The sequence below is a fragment of the Eschrichtius robustus genome, chromosome 6 (assembly GCF_028021215.1).
Source record: "Eschrichtius robustus isolate mEscRob2 chromosome 6, mEscRob2.pri, whole genome shotgun sequence".
NCBI lineage: Eukaryota > Metazoa > Chordata > Mammalia > Artiodactyla > Eschrichtiidae > Eschrichtius > Eschrichtius robustus.
This window is the reverse complement of record NC_090829.1, coordinates 23,500,312-23,520,123: the sequence shown is the minus strand read 5'-3', so window position 1 is coordinate 23,520,123 and position 19,812 is coordinate 23,500,312. Positions and strand designations below refer to the sequence as shown.

General features: G+C 37.3%; 1 protein-coding gene across 10 annotated transcripts in view; it reads left to right on the top strand.

The window, feature by feature from the left end:
* The window catches only part of TFDP2 (transcription factor Dp-2), a 173,404-nt gene that overhangs the window by 130,698 nt on the left and 22,894 nt on the right, over window positions 1-19,812 (top strand). For all 10 annotated transcript variants that reach the window (XM_068546025.1, XM_068546024.1, XM_068546021.1 and 7 more), the window contains one exon: window positions 60-107. In XM_068546025.1, the coding sequence (XP_068402126.1) occupies window positions 60-107 (48 nt within the window). The remainder of the gene's footprint in view (window positions 1-59; window positions 108-19,812) is intronic.

Here is a 19,812-nt window from a genome sequence, read left to right as displayed (position 1 = left end):
ATTCATGAAATAAAGTTCTTTATGCATGTTCTTTTTATGGTGTCTTTCTTTCTTTTCAGTGATAGAAAACGGGCCAGAGAACTTATAGACTCTGATTTTTCAGAAAGGTGAGTATAAGTTTAACTGTTTTGTTTAGGAGATGCTACTGCATAGAGACGGGTTTGGTACCCAGATTCTAATGAGATGTTTTTCTTCATATCACTTTAACTTCGTTGAGTTTCTACCGTTATTTCATTCCACATTGAGTATTCTGCTTCACTCATCATTACATAAATTTATTGTATTTGTGTGGTTTCAAAAGATGCTATTCTGTGAGTAGACTGTCTGTTGGCAGTTTGCCATTTAGCCCCCTCCCTCCTTTTGGGAGTTGAAGTGTTTTGCCAAAGTGAATACTCCCGATTACCCCCAAATACACAGACTTTTTTAAAAACAAGTTTCATTGAACACATTTAAAGATCATAGTAAATTCTCACTCCTTTTTTTTCCTTCCAGTCTTATTGAGATATAATTGACACACAGCACTGTGTAAGTTTAAGGTGTACAGCATAATGACTTGATTTACATACATCATGAAGCGACTATCACAGTAAGTTTAGTGAACATCTCCCATCTCATATAGGTATAAAATTAAAGAAATAAAAAATAAAATTTTTTTCCTGTGATGAGAACTCTTAGGATTTACTCTTAATAACTTTCATATATAACATACATCAGCGTTAATCTATCGTGTTGTACATTACATCTCCCTTTTTTCTTAAATAAGACATCCAGTGCAATATAACCTTTCTTAGACTATTAGGACAGTGGTTCTCAGTTCTTGGTGTGCATCAGAATCACCTGTGGTCTGTTGAATAAACTGTAATTGCCTACTAAGTCAGAAACTCCAGGATTGAAAACTATCACTTTAGGGTCGTTATTTGAACTTAAGTTCAGTGTTCCACACAAGCCACTCTACTGAATATCGTATTAATGTCACACTATGTTAAAACAAGACACGTAATCTCAGAGGCTGTTGAATTCTGTAAGATGGTTACTGTTTTAGATAAAACCTTGTCTTCAATGCTTTTTAAAAATTTACTTTTGATTCTGAGATTTTGGAATTACTTTTTTCAATTGTGTTTTCATCTCTTCTGTTAGGTCGTCTGCTTTCAATACAATAGTTTTCTGTTTCTCCAATTTCTAGTTGCTTTCTCTGATTTGCTGTGCACTGAGAAACTACTTGGCCAGATGTGTTAGAATTCAGTCTAAAATAAAAGTGAATAGGTTCTGAGTGAGGACCTTGGGGCTGTATAAAAGAATGTGTGTTTTCTTGCATTGACACTAGCTCTGCTTTAGTTCCTTGGTGGCCTTTGTTACTTCTTACATCTTAACTGTTTTGAACAGATAAAATCATGTCTGAGGAACTGCTATATCATATAGACATATATGGCGAGATGGTCTTTTCTCTCTAATGGAAATTCATTTTTCCAGCTCATACTGGTTTTTCTTCATGTATATCCTTGGAAAGGACAGCAGCACAAGTTTTTTTAACCATATATTTAGCACTGTTTAAGGCCTTAAAATGGAACTATTCATTAGTTATGATTGGTGGCACCTATGTATTGCAAATAATATAAAAAACAAGGTTCTTTTTATTCTTTATAAGAGAGAAAACTCTAAAGAGCGCATGTAAAAGTACCAGATTAAATTCATTGGTATAGCCAGTGATTTGACTTTCCCTTTCTGCATTTGGTTCAGCGGCCTTTTTTCCTAGTGCTTTTTATTATTCTCTTTTTATTCTTTAATATAACTTTTCTATAATGAATCCCATTCCCTCTCCCTAATCAAGCCACAAAAATTACTACGTGTGGTTTTCTTTTGTTGTTGTTGACCTTACAAATGTTATTTTTCTCCAAATTTATGTGTTTTTCTGTAATGCCGTGAAAAGTCTTCGGTTCCCTTTTCCCAAGTGCTGAGCTTCAAAAAGCCAGCTCTCAACCCAAAGTAATCTTCTTCATCTCTTTAATGTCTTATATGTTGATTTAGTATCATACGTAAGTATTTGTATTACTGTTCCTCAGGGATGTGGAGAGAGAGAGAGATAAAACACACACACATACTCCCACATAGATAAGTATCACCTTTTTATCCTCATCTTACCACTTGACAGTACAACCTTAAGTATGTTTTACACAGCTATTCCTTCGTCAGGTTCATTTGCAAGAGCAAGTCAGTTTCTGAAGAAATTTTTTTGTTGGTTAGAGATCCATTGAAGTATTCTCATTAGTTTTTTCCCTGTGTTCTGATCCACTGGACTTCTTTGCAAAGAGTTTGTGGAAGGAGCTGCGAAAGCTCCCTTTCTGGTCTTGCCTGGGGTTTTGATCCTGAAAGATGTTTGTTCACTTTCTCTTTCTCCCTTTGGACAGAATCTGGTGTTGTCTTCTAAATGCATCTCTTCCAAGTAGGGAAGGGACCTATTTGGGATCTCTTGGGGGAAAGAAGGTCCTGGATGTGTGATGGGCAATGGCAATAGCCTGCATATGTTTTACTTTATTCCTGTCTTAAATGACTAGGATTTAGCACAGTGGTGTTTCACTCTTCCTTTGTGCTCATGTAATCTTAAGACCTTTTTTAAAAAATTCTGTTGGAATACAGTTAAAACCCTTTTATTTAGAATAAACTAATAATTTATAATAACCTAATATAATTTAAACTATAGTAAGCTAATAAAAATCAGTATAATATCTGTACTGCTTCAGTGATGTTTATGAAGTTGTTTGTTCAACAATTGTTTTAAAATTACTTTATTTATTTATTTGTTTTTGGTTGTGTTGGGTCTTTCTTGCCACGTGTGGGCTTTCTCTAGTTGCGGCGAGCGGGGGCTACTCTTCGTTGCGGTGCACGGGCTTCTCATTGCAGTGGCTTCTCTTGTTGCAGAGCACGGGCTCTAGGCGTGCAGGCTTCAGTAGTTGTGGCACACGGGCTCAGTAGTTGTGGCTCGCGGGCTCTAGAGCACAGGCTGAGTAGTTGTGGCGCACGGGCTTAGTTGCTCCGCGGCATGTGGGATCTTCGCGGACCAGGGCTCGAACCTGTGTCCCCGGCATTGACAGGCAGATTCTTAACCACTGCGCCACCAGGGAAGCCCTCAACAAATATTTTGATGTGCTAAGTGTTGGTATGTTCTAGGCATTGGCAAGAATAATAAGATAGACAAGTCTCTGCCGTTAAAGAGCTTGTATTTGGGATGGGGGAGCAATAAACAAAATAAGCCAATTTTAGATTGTGATAGGTGGTATGTAGAAAACTAAGAAGGACGATTTGTAGAGTATTGGAAGGATGGTGGCTACTTTAGAAAGGCCTTTCTAAGGGGGTGACATTTGAATGCAAGGAAGGCAGGCATGTAAATACCCTCGGGCAGCCAGGGATTCTAGGCAGAGGGAATGGCAAATGCAGAGCTTCTAAGTGAGGAACCAGGTTGTTGTATTTGGGGAAGCACAGTGGCTTGGAGAGAGTGAGAAAGTCAAAGAGTGATGTGGGATGAGGATGGAGAGGTAGGCAGGGGTCAGAACATGAAAAGCCTTGTAGGTCATGGTAGAGAATCTGGTTTTTATTCTAAACAGGGTTTTAAGTAGGGAAGTGACATGATCTAATTTACACTGACTGCTGAGGGGAAAATGGACTCTGAGAAGACAAGAACAGAAGCAGGGAAATCAGTTAGAAGGCTGTTGCAGGGGGCACTGGCCTGGCAGTGGAGATGGAAAAAAAAAAAATGGATAAATTTTGGAAGTAGAATCAACAGGGTTTATTGATAGATTGGATGAAGGGAAAAGAGAAATAAAAGATGGCTCCTGTTTTTTTGCAGTAAGAGCTGGGTAAATATTGATGCCATTTAGACTTACTGTAGTTAGGAGTAGGTTTGGGGAGGAATTGAGTTTTGTTTTGGACATACGAAGTTTGATAAGTTTATTAGTTATCTAAGTGATCATATCATTAGTGTATAAATAGTATCATCAGCTTGTAATTGGTCACAGGCCTGGATGACATAACCCAGGGAGGGGAGAGAGTGAAGATCTGTAAGTGATCAACATTTATTTCCCATTCAACAATCCCCCCCAACACACACACAATGAATACATATGTACAGGAAAGTGGGGTTTGGGGTTTTTTTCCTAAATTATTTTACTAAATTACTAAATTATTTTGCTGATTTAAACATTCTAGTGAACTTATTCGAATGGGAAATGAGGTTTTTATTGTATATTTTATATAATTTATTATGTAAATGGAATACATTTATTATAACTTATACCTGGAGTATACTGTTATACTACAAATTTGAGTTTTATATTACTTTTGTAAATAAATATAAATAATTATGGGAAGATATAAAAAGACAGTGATTGTGGATTCTAGTTAAGTGCCTGGAAAAAGAAATACTTTTTATTCCTTGGGAGTAATTCTTTTAAATACTTCATATGAAATATGAATATGAAATTATGAATACTTCAAATGAAATAAAATACAACATGCTTTTCAAACTGTGCTGTAATAGTAGTTTTATTTTCTTAAATATTAAAAAAACTTTCAATTTGGTTTTATTTGGCAAGGAATGCTTCCTACTGGTTCTTTTTTTTTTTTTTTTTTTTTTGATTTAGGGACTAATAGGGATGATAGTGTTTACATCCTGTGGCCAAATTTTGGTGTTATTTGGAAAGAGGGTCTTGGTGTTTCAAAGAGCTCAGGTTTTAAGAAAATGTGTAAACTCTACTTATTTAAGATTTAGATAGGGAGCTTCCAGTTTGAGATGATGGACTGAAAACCTATTTTTAATCCCCAGCCCCTAAGATCGTAATGAAATTTTTTGTGTAAAAATATAATAAAAGGGCTTCCCTGGTGGCGCAGTGGTTGAGAATCTGCCTGCCAATGCAGGGGACACGGGTTCGAGCCCTGGTCTGGGAAGATCCCACATGCCGCGGAGCAACTAAGCCCGTGAGCCACAATTACTGAGCCTGCGCGTCTGGAGCGTGTGCTCCGCAACAAGAGAGGCCGCGACAGCGAGAGGCCCGCGCACCGCGATGAAGAGTGGCCCCCGCTTGCCGCAACTGGAGAAAGCCCTCGCACAGAAACGAAGACCCAACACAGCCATAAATAAATAAAGAAATAATTTAAAAAAAAAAAAAAAAAAAAAATATAATAAAAAATAAATCTCTTGAATTGCCATAAAACATGATAGAGATGTAGATTTTCCAAGGACTGGAAAGTGAAAGCTGGTGTGATTATAATGATGACAAGTGAAAGTAGAGAAATCCACATCCCAAAATATGCATGGGAGGAGTCAGATTTGGAAGCTGTTCTCGCCTGCACTGACATGGAGAGGCCCCAGGCTCAGAGTTGACAGGTATAAAAAGCAAGAAGGAATTGGCAGGGGAGGTGCTGAGGGCAATGAAATGAAAACTATCCAAGGAGTACCTGGGCCAGTGGAACCTTCTCAACCCTCCAGATCCACTGTCCCTACCATCCTGTCTCCACACACATAAAAATTACATGTTGTGGCATATATTAGTACTTCATTCCTTTTTATTGCCCAGTAATATAACATTGTATGGATATACCACATTTTGCCTATATTTGTTCATTAATGATGGACATTTGAGTTGGTTTTACTTTTTGCCTATTATAAATACTGCTATGAACATTTGTGAACAAGTTTTTACATGGATATAAATTCTCATTTCTCTTGGATTATATACTTAGGAGTGGAGGTGCTAACAGACAAATTTCTAGAGTGGCTGTACCATTTTACATTCCCGCCAGTAAAAGGTTCCAGTTTCTCCACATCCTTGCCAATACTTATTCTCCATCTTTTTTTTATTATAGCCATACTCATAGATGTGAAATGGTATATCATTTTGGTTTTGATTTGCATTTCCTTAATGGTTAATGATGTTGAGCATCTTTTCATATCTTGTTTTCTCTTTATTGAAGTATAGCTGATTTACAATGTTGCGCCGATCTCTGCTGTACAGGAGAGTGACTCAGTTATACACGTATAGACATTCTTCTTTTTACATTCTTTTCCATTATGGCTTATCACAGGATATTGAATATAGTTCCCCGTGCTATATAGTAGGACCTTGTTTATCCATCCTATATATAATAGTTTACATCTGCTAATCCCAAACTCCAGTCCCTCCCTCTCCCACCCCCTCCCCCTTGGCAATCACAACTCTCTTCTCTATGTCTGTGAGTCTGTTTCTGTTTTGTACATAGATTCATTTGTGCCATATTTTAGATTCCACATACAAGTGATACCATGTGGTATCTGTCTTTCTCTTTCTGACTTGCTTCACTTAGTATGATAATCTCTAGTTACATCCATGTTGCTGTAAGTGGCATTATTTCATTCTTTCTTATGGCTGAGTAGTATTCCATTGTATGTATGTACCACATCTTCTTTATCCATTCATCTGTTGATGGACATTTAGGTTGTTTCCATGTTTTGACTATTGTGAATAGTGCTGCTGTGAACATAGGGGTGCATGTATCTTTTTGAATTATAGTTTTGTCTGGGTATATGCCCAGGAGTGGGATTGCTGGATCATATGGTAGTTCTATTTTTAGTTTTCTGAGGAACCTCCATACTGTTCTCCATAGTGGCTGCACCAGCTTACATTCCCACCAACAGTGCGTGAGGGTTTTCTTTTCTCCACAACCTCTCTAGCATTTGCTATTTGTAGACTTTTTAATGATGGCCCTACTTTTTTAAAGATTTATTTATTTATTTATTATTTAATTTATTCATTTTTGGCTGTGTTGGGTCTTAGTTGTGGCACACGGGATCTTCGTTGAGGCATGCGGGCTTCTCTCTAGTTGTGGTTTTCTCTTCTCTAGTTGTGGCATGCAGGCTCCAGGGTGCGTGGGCTCTGTAGTTGTGGCACATGGGCTTAGTTGCCCCACAGCATGTGGGATCTTAGTTCCCTGACCAGGAATTGGACCTGCATGCCCTGCATTATAAGGCAGATTCTTTACTACTGGACCACCAGGGAAGTCCCAGTGATGGCCATTCTGACTGGTGTGAGGTGGGTACGTCATTGTTGTTTTGATTTGCATTTCTGTAATAATTAGTGATGTTGAGCATCTTTTCTTGTGGCTACTGGCCATCTGTATGTCTTCTTTGGAGAAATGTCTATTAAGATCTTATGCCCATTTTTTGATTGGGTTGTTTGTTTTTTTGTTGTTGAGTTGTATGAGCTGTTTGTATATTTTGGAAGTTAATCCCTTGTCTGTTGCATCATTTGCAAATATTTTCTCCCAGTCTGTAGGTTGTCTTTTTGGGTTTTTTTTTGTGGTTTCCTTTGCTGTGCAAAAGCTTGTAAGTTTGATCAGATCCCATTTGTTTACTTTTGTTTTTATTTCTGTTGCCTTGGGAGACTGACCTAAGGAAACATTGGTATGATTTATGTCAGAGTATGATTTATGTCAGAGCATGTTTTGCCTATGCTCTCTTCTAGGACTTTTATGGTGTCATGTCTTATGTTTAAGTCTTTAAGCCATTTTGAGTTTCTTTTGTGCATGATGTGAAGGTGTGTATTAACTTTATTGATTTACATGCAGCTGTCCGAGTCTTTTTTTTTAATTTTACTAGTATAAATATTTTATAAATAATTTCTGGCAGTTTCTAACGGATGGAATATATTGCACAATAAACCACCTCACATCTTCCAGGAAGAAAAAAACACTAAATTTGAATAGTAATGACATCACCCACTGAATTAGGACACAATTGAAATTTGCTTTAAATATTTCTTTGGGGGAGGGGATACCACACTTCTCAATTAAGAGAAACGTTTTTACAGTTCGGAGGTCTTTTGTGTGTGTGTTTTTTTTTTTTTTTTATCATGTCATGAATGCATAGGCACTGGGTTCTGGCAGCTCAGACTCCTTTCCGTTGGTTCTCACAAAGTGTGCATCTCTAGGTGGAGCAGGTTGGTGCTTCAGTTGAACCCAAGTACCTTTCTCTTTGGCTTTTTTCTTTTTCTGATCATTTTCCTTCACACGTTTCAGGAAGCCATCTTAGCTCTTAGAGTGCTTAATTTGCTTCATAATCTCTTTGCAGGACTCTTGCGCTTAACTCGTTTGTTTACAAGAGTGCCAACAGCAGCTGGGTGACATTGTAGACTCTTCCGGTGTTGCCATGGCAGCATTTGTGGGGTGTTCCTTTTGGAACAGTGCCCATTCCCTTGATGTCTACAGTATCACCTTTCTTGTAGATTCACATATTTGTAGCCAAAGGAACAACTCCGTGTTTTCTAAAAGGCCTAGAGAACATATAGCGGATACTCCTCCATCCCTTTGTGTTGATCATTTTGGTGAATTACTAGAAGATGGCATTCTTGCTGAAAGGAAGTCTAAATATCTTCCTTGAAAAACTATTCCGATTTTTTGGGTCGTTGTTGTTGTTTTTTCTGTTGAGTTGTAAGAATTCTTTATGGATTATAGATACAAGACCCTTATCTGATACATGATTTGCAAGAAAATTCTCCTATCCTATGGATTGTTTTTTCACCTACTTGAAGCACAGAAGTTTTAAATTTTGATTATGTTTATCTATTGGTTTTTTTTTTTCTTCTTGTGTTACTTATGCTTTTGGTGTCATATCTTATTTTAAAAAAAAAAAAAACATTGTCAAATCCAAGATCACAAAGACTTACGCCTATATTTTCTTCTAAGAGTTTTATGGCTTTGCTCTTATACTTAGATCTTTGATCCATCTTGAGTTAATTTTTGTCGCATGTGACATAAGGTTAATTTGTCTAATGTAACCCAAAAGCATATAGAAGATATGTGAAAATCTAGACATTTATTTTTATAACATTTTTCAACCATTTAAATTCTTAAAATAAGCCTGGTTTTAAGTTTATCATTTTAAATTATTAGCTAAATTAGAAAAGTTTAACTTTAAGTTTTTTTAAGTTTAACAAAGCTAAATTAACTTTGGGTTTTTTTGGCCACACTGCGCGGCATGTGGAGCTTCCCCCACCAGGGATTGAACCTGCGCCCCCTGCAGTGGAAGTGCGGAATCTTAACCACTAGACCAATAGGGAAGTCCTGAGTTATTTTGTTTTTAACCCTCATTTTGTGGTGGGGAAACAAGCATTCCTGAACTACTTTTGTCAAGAAAAGGCACATCTTTTCTGAATGTGGTGACAGTAGTAGTAAGCCAAATGTGACAATGGAAATAGTTTAGAGAATGAAGAACAATAAAGTTTGTATTTGTTTTGCTCAGAAGCATGATCCCTTGTATACTGAGTTTGGCTTTTTTAGAAATAATTAATGATGAAATGCTAAAACCACAACATCTTATTTTATAGATATTCAGGCTCATGAAGCCATCAACACTTAAGCACAAAAGACAACAAAACATAAATAAGTTCAAAACCAAAAAAACCACTGAGAAAATAAATAAATTATTGTGCATCTGTCGCCACTCTCCATCTGCAGAACTTTTTCACCATCACATACTGCCACTCCATACTGATTAAGCAATAACTCCCCACTTTCTCCTCTTCCAGTCTCCGGTAACCATAGTTTTACTTTCTGTCTCTATAAATTTGACTATTCTAGGTACCTCATATAAGAGGAATCATAACAATATTTACCCTTTTGTGTCTGGCTTATTTCACTTATCATGTCTTCAAGGTTCATTCATGTTGTATCAGAATTTCATTTTTTTAACAGCTCAATAATCTGTTATGTGCATATACCACATTCTGTTTATTCATTCATCTATTGATGGATATTTGGGTTGTTTTCACCTTTTGGCTGTTATGAATATTGCTGGTATGAATGTGGGTACACAAACATCTGTTTGAGACCATACTTTAAATTTCTTTGGGTATATACCCTAAAGTGGAATTGCTGGATCATATGGTAATTATATGCTCCGTTTTTTGTGGAACTACCATAGTATTTTCTACAATGGCTGCACCATTTTACGTTCCCACCAGCAGTGCACGAAGGCTCCAGTTTTTCCACATCCTCCCAACACTTACTGTTTTTTTTTGTTTTTTTTTAATAATAGCCATCCTAATGTGTGTGAGTGGTATCTCATTGTGGTTTTGATTTGCATTTCCCTAATGATTAGCGATGTTGATCATCTTTTTATGTACTTACTGGCCGTTTGTATATCTTCTTGGAAGAAACGTCTTTTCAAGTCCTTTGTCCATTTTTGAGTTGAGTTGTTTTTGTTGTTGTTGAGTTCTTTTTTTTTTTTTTAAATTATTTAATTATTTAATTATTTATGGCTGTGTTGGGTCTTCGTTTCTGTGCGAGGGCTTTCTCTAGTTGTGGCAAGCGGGGACCACTCTTCATCGCGGTGCGCAGGCCTCTCACTATCGCGGCCTCTCTTGTTGCATGCGGAGCACAGGCTCCAGACGCGCAGGCTCAGTAATTGTGGCTCACGGGCCCAGTTGCTCCGTGGCATGTGGGATCTTCCCAGACCGGGGCTCGAACCCGTGTCCCCTGCATTGGCAGGCAGATTCTCAACCACTGCGCCACCAGGGAAGCCCTGTTGTTGAGTTCTTTATCTAGCCTTTTACCTTTTAATGTTCTTTTACTAGAGGTGTTGTTCACTTAAATTTTGAAGAAGTGGTTTATAGAATTGGTTACAGGACCAACTCTCCTATCTGTGTACTGCAGGTATTAGCTATTCTAAATTCTGTTGAATTTTAATGTAGGCATTGATTGGGTTTTGGCATGCTGCTCCACCAGCCTTCCAAAGATCAGGCTTAATTTCTTTCTTTAAAAAAGTTAATTAACTAATTAATTTATTTATTTTTGGCTGCATTGGGTCTTCGTTGCTGCGTGTGGGCTTTCTCTGGTTGCAGCGAGCGGGGGCCACTCTTCGTTGCGGTGCCCAGGCTTCTCATGGCAGTGGCTTCTCTTGTTGCAGAGCACGGGCTCTAGGCACGCGGGCTCAGTAGTTGTGGCGCACAGGCTTAGTTGCTCCACGGCATGTGGGATCTTCCTGGACCGGTTTTATATGTGGTGTATGATTTAATCCTCACAGTGAGATGGGTGTTTTGTGTCTCTATTTTTCAGATCAAGGAAAACTGTGGGATCAGAGTTAAATGAAGTAAACTGCTGAAAATATATAGCTAATAAATAGTTCACCAGTGTTGATACTTAGCCACAGCTTTCTTCAAGTCTATCAATTCATACACTGAACTAACCGTATAAAACTCATACTGTAGTCTTGTATCTGTGTTTCGAGAATATGTTCATAAGCATTTAATAGTTGTTAAAAATCTAGTTATTCCTATTTAGTTTCTTCCTTTAAATATTATCCAGGTATGATTGTAGAGGGCAAATTAGTCAAGTGATCCCCCCAAAACTACTGTATGATTGTCTTATTACTCCCTTTTTAAAAAAGACCTAGAATTATATGAAAAACAATGCTTCATCCCTGGCTTTTAAAAAATATGTAAACACTGAGTTAAGGATTTTATTTACTTTAAGCCATTGTCCAGTTCTTAACATAAATGTAAAATCCCACACACAACATATTTCTTTCAGAATAACTCCTGTGCTCCTGTCTCTAGCAATTCTTATTTATTTTGTTACCTAACTTGCACTAATTATGTAAATTTAGGTGTGACTAGCCATTTATGTCTAAATACACTAAACTCTAAGGGCAAATCAGCATAGAGTGGGCTTTGTGGGGAAATGTATGTAGCAGACAGGAATTGATGGATTCTTTTGAGAAATGAAATGACTTAGTCCAATGACTGGTACACACCATTCAGGGAGTGTATGCTCTTTACCACCATTAGCACCAGGTTATCAGGGTTATGTAGAAAGGTCACCAGGCTGGCCATGTGGAGGAGGGATTGAAAGGCCTTGCCTCTACGCAGCACAAAGGAAAACAGTTATATGGCTCTAGTTATATTCTTTTTTTTTCCCTTTTTTAAAAAAAAAAACTGTTATTGAAATACAGTTGATTTACAGTATTATATTAGTTTCAGGTGTACAGCAGAGTGATTCAATTATATATTGTGTGTGTCTGTATATATATATATATATATATTTTTTTTTTTTTTTTTTTTTCAGATTCTTTTCCCTTATAGGTTATTATAAGATACTGAGTATAGTTCCCTGTGCTATACAGTAGGTTCTTGTTGGTTATCTATTTTATATATAGCAGTGTGTATATTTTAACCCCAAACTCCTAGTTTATCCTTCCCTCACCCTTTCCCCTTCAGGAACCATAAGTTTGTTTTCTATGTCTGTGAGTATATTTCTGTTTTGTAAAACTAAGTTCATTTGTATCGTTTTTTTAAATGTTCCGCATATGAGCAATATCATATGATATTTGTCTTTCTCTTTCTGACTTCACTTAGTATGATAATCTCTTGGTCCATCCATGTTGCTGTAAATAGCATTGTTTCATTCTTTTTTATGTCTAGTTATATTCTGAGAGAGATTATGAGGGCCTGAACTAGGGCAGTGGGAACAGAGAGAAGAGGTTGAATTTAAGAGCTCTTTAGGACAAGACTTAGATTAGATTTGATAGAATTAGATTGATTAGATAGAAAGGGAGATTAGGATGAATCTGTTGTTTCTGGCTCAGGTGGTTGGGTGGATGGTGCCGTCACTCATCTAGATGAGAACTCGAGTAGGATCAGGAGTTATGGATTGGGCATGTTGAGTTCTCCTTTGTGTTAATTAATACGGTATTGTGATGTATAAGGACCCCTTCCTGAGAAGGCTGGGCTGAGTGGAGGAAACTGAGCCTAAGGACTAAATCTATGTAAATAACCGAGGATATGCTAGAACCATTATTTTTCTCTTCTTTTTTAAAAAACTCTTTATTTTGGAGAATTTTAAATATAGAAGTAGATGATTCATATTATGAGCCTCGTATGTACCCATCTCTGAACTTAAGCAATAATGGTGTCTCTTGTTTTGTATATACCCCTTCTATATTATTTTATTTGTTTATTTTTTATTTTTGGCTGTGTCAGGTCTTAGTTGCGGCACACAGGAACTTCTGTTGCCGTGTGCGGGCTCTTCGTAGCGGTGCGTGGGTTTCTCTCTAGTTGTGGCGCACGGGCTCCAGAGCACGCGGGCTCAGTAGTTGCGGTGCACAGCTCTCTAGTTGTGGTGTGCAGGCTCCAGAGCACATGGGCTCTGTAGTTGTGGCACGCAGGCTCTCTAGTTGTGGTGCACGGGCTTAGTTGCCCCATAGCATGTGGGATCTTAGTTCCCTGACCAGGGATCGAACCCGTGTCACCTGCATTGGAAGATGGATTCTTAACCACTGGACCACCAGGGAAGTCCCTACCCCTTCTATATTATTTTAAAGCAAATCCAGGACATCCTGTCATCTTCATCATATCTCAGTATTTATTTCCAAAAAGACTCATTTTTAAACATATCATTATTATACCTAAGAAAATTAGCAGTAATTCCTTAATATCAAATATCTAGTAAGCATTCAAATTTCGAGTTGTTTCAAATGCCATGTTTTGTTTGTTTGCTTTTTTTTTAATTTTGTAAAATGAAATACAGATACAGAAAATCACCAAAAAGCAAATGTACAACTAATGAGTTACTTTAAGTCAAACACTCTTGTAACCATCACCAGATGAGGAAGTAGAACCCCAGAAGCCCCTCCATATGCCCCCATCCCCTCTCTCCCCTATAAATAACCATTATCCTGATTTTTATAGTTATCACTTCCTTGCATGTTTAATTAGTTTTATCACCTAAATGTGCATCCTTCGGAACATTTTAGTCTTGCTCATTAAAAACAAAAGTTGATTGTCTTTTATATATAGAATTTTCCTCTGTCCCATTATTTTCCTATACTTCAGTTGTGGAAGGAACTAGGCCATTTGACCTATCAAATTTCCCACAGCCTAGATTTCGCTGGTTGCATACTCATATGCATCTCAGTATATTTCTCTGTTCCCTGTATTTCTGTAGTTTGGCAGTAAGATTCAGAGGCTTTATTAGACTGACGTTTGATCCTTTGGCTAGAATATAGATAGTAGTGTGTTCTTCCGTTATAAGGCAAATAACATTTGATTATCTCTCTTTTTATGATGTGAACGCCACTGATGCTTAATGCTTGTATCTATTAATTCATTGTGTGTGGCTATTAGTGTTATTCTGTCACTTCTACTTCATTTACTACTGGCACTACTTTTATATAAAGACTCTTTGCCTCTTCTACTATTTGTTTACCTGAAGGGACAGTTTATATAGGAAAGCAAAATAAAGCTTGATCCCTTCCCTTTACGGACCAGTTTTCAAGTTGATGAGTCTGTTTCTGTCTTCCTCCAAAGGTGAACAAGTCTTCCCTTTAAAAAATATCATTATAGGGACTTCTCTGGTGGTCCAGTGGTTAAGACTGTGCTCCCAATGCAGGGGGCACAGGTTCGATCCCTGATCTGGGAACTAAGATCCCACATGCTGCACAATGTGGCCAAAAAATAAAAAATAAAAATAAAAAAATCATTATAAACTCATGAATGTAAACGTATTTGATAGGTTTCATACAATGCAATTATTATCACTATTGAAACTTAAATTGTCCCGTCTTAGGTCTGTGGGAGCCTCTTCTATAATACTTGACTCATAAGTCCTTTTGATATGACCGTAGATGTCTTTGATAGCTTGTTTGTTATCTGGTGTGACAAGATGTTCCAAGTTCATCTTGTCCATTTCCTGCCCTGTACATGGAATCAGACATTTCTCTAAGAAGCTCTGGTTTCCTTTAGGGTGAATTATATGTCAAGCTCCAGTTAGGGGCTAAGGATGCTCTCTGCTACTAGGTTGGTCATATTTTCTAGTCCTTTTAAATGGAGAGAGCTAAGATACACACCCACGAAGATACAGTACTTCATGAGTTCATATTGATATTTCCAATTCAAATCTTATTAAACCTCTTCTCCATTACATCCCAATCCTCTTTTTTCCATTCCAAGAATCTTGATCTTTAAGGACCTTGGGGATGAGATGTTAGAATTAATGTATATGGTAATTACTCATTGAATTTATCCCACGTTATGTGCTCAATAGTCCCAAATATTAATACTAATATAACCATTAACGTGTTTATTGAAAACATTAAAAAATTTTTGTACATATGCTCTCTCCATTCTCTTCCCATTTTTCTAATAGTCATACATAATAGTCCCACAGTATTTGAACATTTGCCTATTTAAATACTATACTGTCTGCCTCTTAGCCCTCATTTTGTCTCACGTCTACAGGTAACTATACGTAAATACTCACAAGGCCTTTATGTCAATGTTTCTTTAGTCATTTTGATTGTCTAAGTCAGTTATGCTGGATACAAAAATCCTTGGCTCATAACTTTCTTTCAGATTCTTAAATATATTAATTTTCTTCTAATGTAACAATTTGCTGTTGAAAAAAAGGATACTCTCTTTTTCTAGATACCTAAAAAGTTCTTTTTCTTTGAAATACAGCAGTTTTACTAGAATATTTTGGTATTTGTCATTCTAGGTTGATAGTCTCTTTTTTCTTTTATTTCATGAACATTTTCTTGACTTACTTAGCATTTAGTATTCTGTTCCCTTGCCTTGATTTTCTTCTTCAGATACTCTTATTGTCTATATATTCTTTGCCTACCTCTAATATTTCTAATCTTCTCTTGAATATCACTTGTGGGAGTCATACGGGCTAGATTGTTGCAACCTCTTCAGTCTTTGTTGCAGCCTCTTGCACTCAGCTGGTACTGAGAGGTCAAAACTTCTCATTTCAACTGCTGCTCTCAAATTGGCCTGTTGTGCTTTCTAGCAAATTCTTGTTGCCTATTTTGGGCTTATCCTGTTCTGAGTTCCATTAAATGCAGCCTCATTGAATATTTCTTTTTCTGTCCACACAGACACTACTGTGTAGGCCTTTTGGCTATTGGTAGTTTGTATTCTGGCATTTGTTGAAGGTACTTTGTCATCTAGTTTTGTTGTAAATGTTGTCAAGGGGTTCAGGTTTTGCTGCCTAGTTGTTCCATTGGTTTTTATGTGGGCATTTGGAGAGTTTGAGAACTATGCTGCTATTGCTGTCTTCCCAGACTCCCCCATAACTGGGGTGTGTGTGTGTGTGTGTGTGTGTGGGTGTGGGTGTGGGTGTGTGTGTGTGTTTACAGTCTGTATGAATCAGAATTTAAATAAATTGATGTCTTTTATAATCTGTAGATTCCCCCTCTGTATGTCGCTCACTCTTTCGCTCCTCTTTTCCCTTACAAATTATTAGTTGAAGAAACCACATTATATGTCCTAAAGATTTTGCTTATCGCATCTCTCTTGTATAGTTTAACGTGTTCTTCTGTCCTCGGTGTTTCCTTCAAGCTGGTAGGTGGAGCTGGAGTCTTGAACAGATTCAGCTTCCATGATAGGTTGTACATTCAAAAAACAAACAAAAAACTGGATGGGCCAGCTCAAGGACAGCAAACAATACAGAAACAGAAGCACTCCATTTGCAAAGTTGACATTGAAGAATAGGCAAATCTATAGAACTAGAAAATAGAATAGTGGTTGCCAGGTACTGGGGGCAGGGAGGTTGAGGAATGACTGCTCACGGGTACAGAGTTTCTTTTTAGGATGAAGAAATTAGGTTGTGGTGATGGTTGCATAACTTTTGAAAACCACTGAATTGTATACTTTAAAAAGATGAAGTTCATGGTATGTGAATTGTATTTCAATAAAGCTGTTATCTTGTAAAAGGAAGTTAGATTTGAAAAAGAAGAGGGTTACCTAATTCTCTGAGACTGGTAGGAAGTAGAGTTGGCTTGGGTACACATGCTGATAAGTTTGTAAGTGACCTCTCCCACTAGCTGTAGACTAATATATTCAACTATCTATTGAATATACCCATTTGGATGTTCTATAGGCATGTCAAACTCAATATCATTGCTTCCCGATAGAATGTAATACAAGCCACATGTAAGTTTTAATTTTCCAGCAGCCAATTTAAAAAGTAGATGGAAATATGTGAAATTGATTTTATATCTTTTATTTAATCTAGTATATCTAAAATAATATACTTCAGCATGTAGTTAATATAAAAATTATACATGAGCTCTTTTACCTTCATTTCTCATGAAGGTCTTTGAAATGCAGTGTGTATTTCACACTGACAGCATACCCAATTCAGACTTGGCACATTCCAGGTGTTCAATAGCCACATGTGGGTTACACCTAGAGTACTGGACAGTGCAAATGAGAAGGTTCATAATGGAATTCATGAATTCATTCCTGGGTCCTTGATCTCAGTAAATGACCCCTCCTTTTAAGGATCATTGTCCTATTTCTTCTTCCTTCCAATCCACATCAATCAATTGTTTAGCTCCACTGATTTTTTTTTTTTTTTTTTTTTTTTTTTTTTTGGCTGCGTTGGGTCTTTGTTGCTGTGCGTGAGCTTTCTCTAGTTGCGGCGAGCGGGGGCTACTCTTTGTTGCGGTGCATGGGCTTCTCATTGTGGTGGCTTCTCTTGTTGTGGAGCACGGGCTCTAGGCACGTGGGCTTTAGTAGTTGTGCCTCCCGGGCTCAGTAGTTGCACAGTGCGGGCTCTAGAGCGTGCGGGCTTCAGTAGTTGTGGCGTGCAGGCTCAGTAGTTGTGGCGCACGGGCTTAGTTGCTCCGCAGCATGTGGGATCTTCCCGGACCAGGGCTCGAACCCGTGTCCCCTGCATTGGCAGGCGGATTCTTAACCACTGCGCCACCAGGGAAGTCCTCCACTGATTTTTATCTTTAACATTTTTGCAAATCCATCTCTTCTTATCCAGTCCTACCAGTTTCCTGAATTCCAGAACTCAGCATTGCTTGCCTGGGCTATTACAGTAGCCTCTCAACAGGTCTTCCTGTTTCTGCTTCTGCCCTTCGTAAGTTACTCTGCTGCCAGAATCTCTGCCTCACTGAAAATTTCACCAGGCCACTCCCCTACTCAATACCATTTGGTGGCATCACAGTATTTCAGTAGTAGTCTGTGACCACAATGAGTGCTACACAGATGATTGGGAATGTGGGAAAAAGAAAGTAGACATCTGTCCTTATTCTTCTGAAACGTACATTTAGCATCTATTTCTTAATGGACATAACACAGTAGAACATGTAAATAACTTATAAATGAATATAATTATACTGATGGAATATGATAAAGTCTAGGTTCCTTTGCATAGCAAACTCCCCATTTCCCCTTTCCCTCCAGCCTCTGGCAGGCACCATTCTACTCTCTGCTTCTGTGAGTTTGACTATTTCAGATAACTCATGTAAGTGGAATCATGCAATGTTTGTCCTTCTGTGACTGGCTTATTTCACTTAGCATGATGTCCTCCAGGTTCATCCATGTTGTCATATATGGCAGGATTTTATTCTTTTTTAAGACTGAATAATATTCCTGTGTGTGTGTGTGTGTATATGTGTGTATATATACACACATACACACACACACCCCCCACATTTTCTTTATCCATTCATCCATCTATGAGTTTTCCATATCTTGACTATTGTGAATAAAGCTGCAATGAACATGACCGATATATCACTTTGAGATCCTGATTTCAATTCTTTTGGGTATATACCCAGAAATGGGATTGCTGGATTATATGGTAGTTGCATTTTTAATTTTTTGAGGAACCTCCATATTTTTTTTCCGTAGCAGCTGTACCATTTTTACATTCCCACCAACAATGTGCAAGGGTTCTATTGTAATTTCTCTACACTCTCACCAACACTTGTTATCTTTTTTTTTTTTAATAATAGTCATCCTGACAGGTGTGAGATCATATGTCATTGTGGTTTTGATTTGTGTTTCTCTTATGATTAGTGATGTTGAACACCTTTTCATATACCTGTTGGCCATTTGTATGTTTTCTTTGGAGAAATGTCTATTCATGTCCTTTGCCTATTTTTTAATTGTGTTATTTGCTTTGCTGTTGAGTTGTAGATGTTTCTTAGATATTTTAGATATTAACCACTTACCACATAAAGGGTTTGCAAATATTTTCTCCCATTCCATGGATTTCCTTTTCATTTTGTTGATTGTTTTCACTGATTCTTACTCAGGAAGACTTCCTCTAGTTAGACTAGATATCCCTGTTCCCAATTCCCATAGAACATTGTGAATAACTCTGACTTGGCACTTACGTTATTATATTAGAATTATCTGTCATTATATGTCTGTTTTGTCTCTCTTCCAGCCTCAAGACTCATTGAGGGAAAGGATTTTGCCTCAGTTATCATTTTTGTACTTCTGGTCCCTAATACAGTTCCTATGATATAATTGGTACTCAGATATTGGTAGAACTAAACTGCGCCCCTGAAATTTTAATGATTAAGTTATCAAAGGTTAGACCTAGGCATTAACCTAACTTAAGATAACCAAAGATGTAGATTCGTTATTAATACCAATGACCTCTGATTGAAAATTGAGTGGATAACTGAACCTGAGAATAGTGGTACTTTTAATTTTAGGTGGAAAAAAAAAAAAAGCTGTAGCATACATAGAATACAAAATGATAAGTATTGAGAATATAAACTCTGCAAGTGCAGAGTTTTTGTCTGTTGTTTTCACGGATCTTCTCCCAATGTGTAAAACAGTACCTGGCACATAATAGTAAGTAACTGGTCAGTAAATATTTAGTGGGCATAGAAAAGCACTCTAGCTTTACACTTTATTAGGCTTTTAAGGCAAAAATTAAGTTTAAAACATTTCCTTATCTCTAATTCAATGTGAAATTTATCAAATTCCTGTCTTCTCACATTATTTTATGTTTTGTAAAGGAAATCTCTAATAAGTATAATGG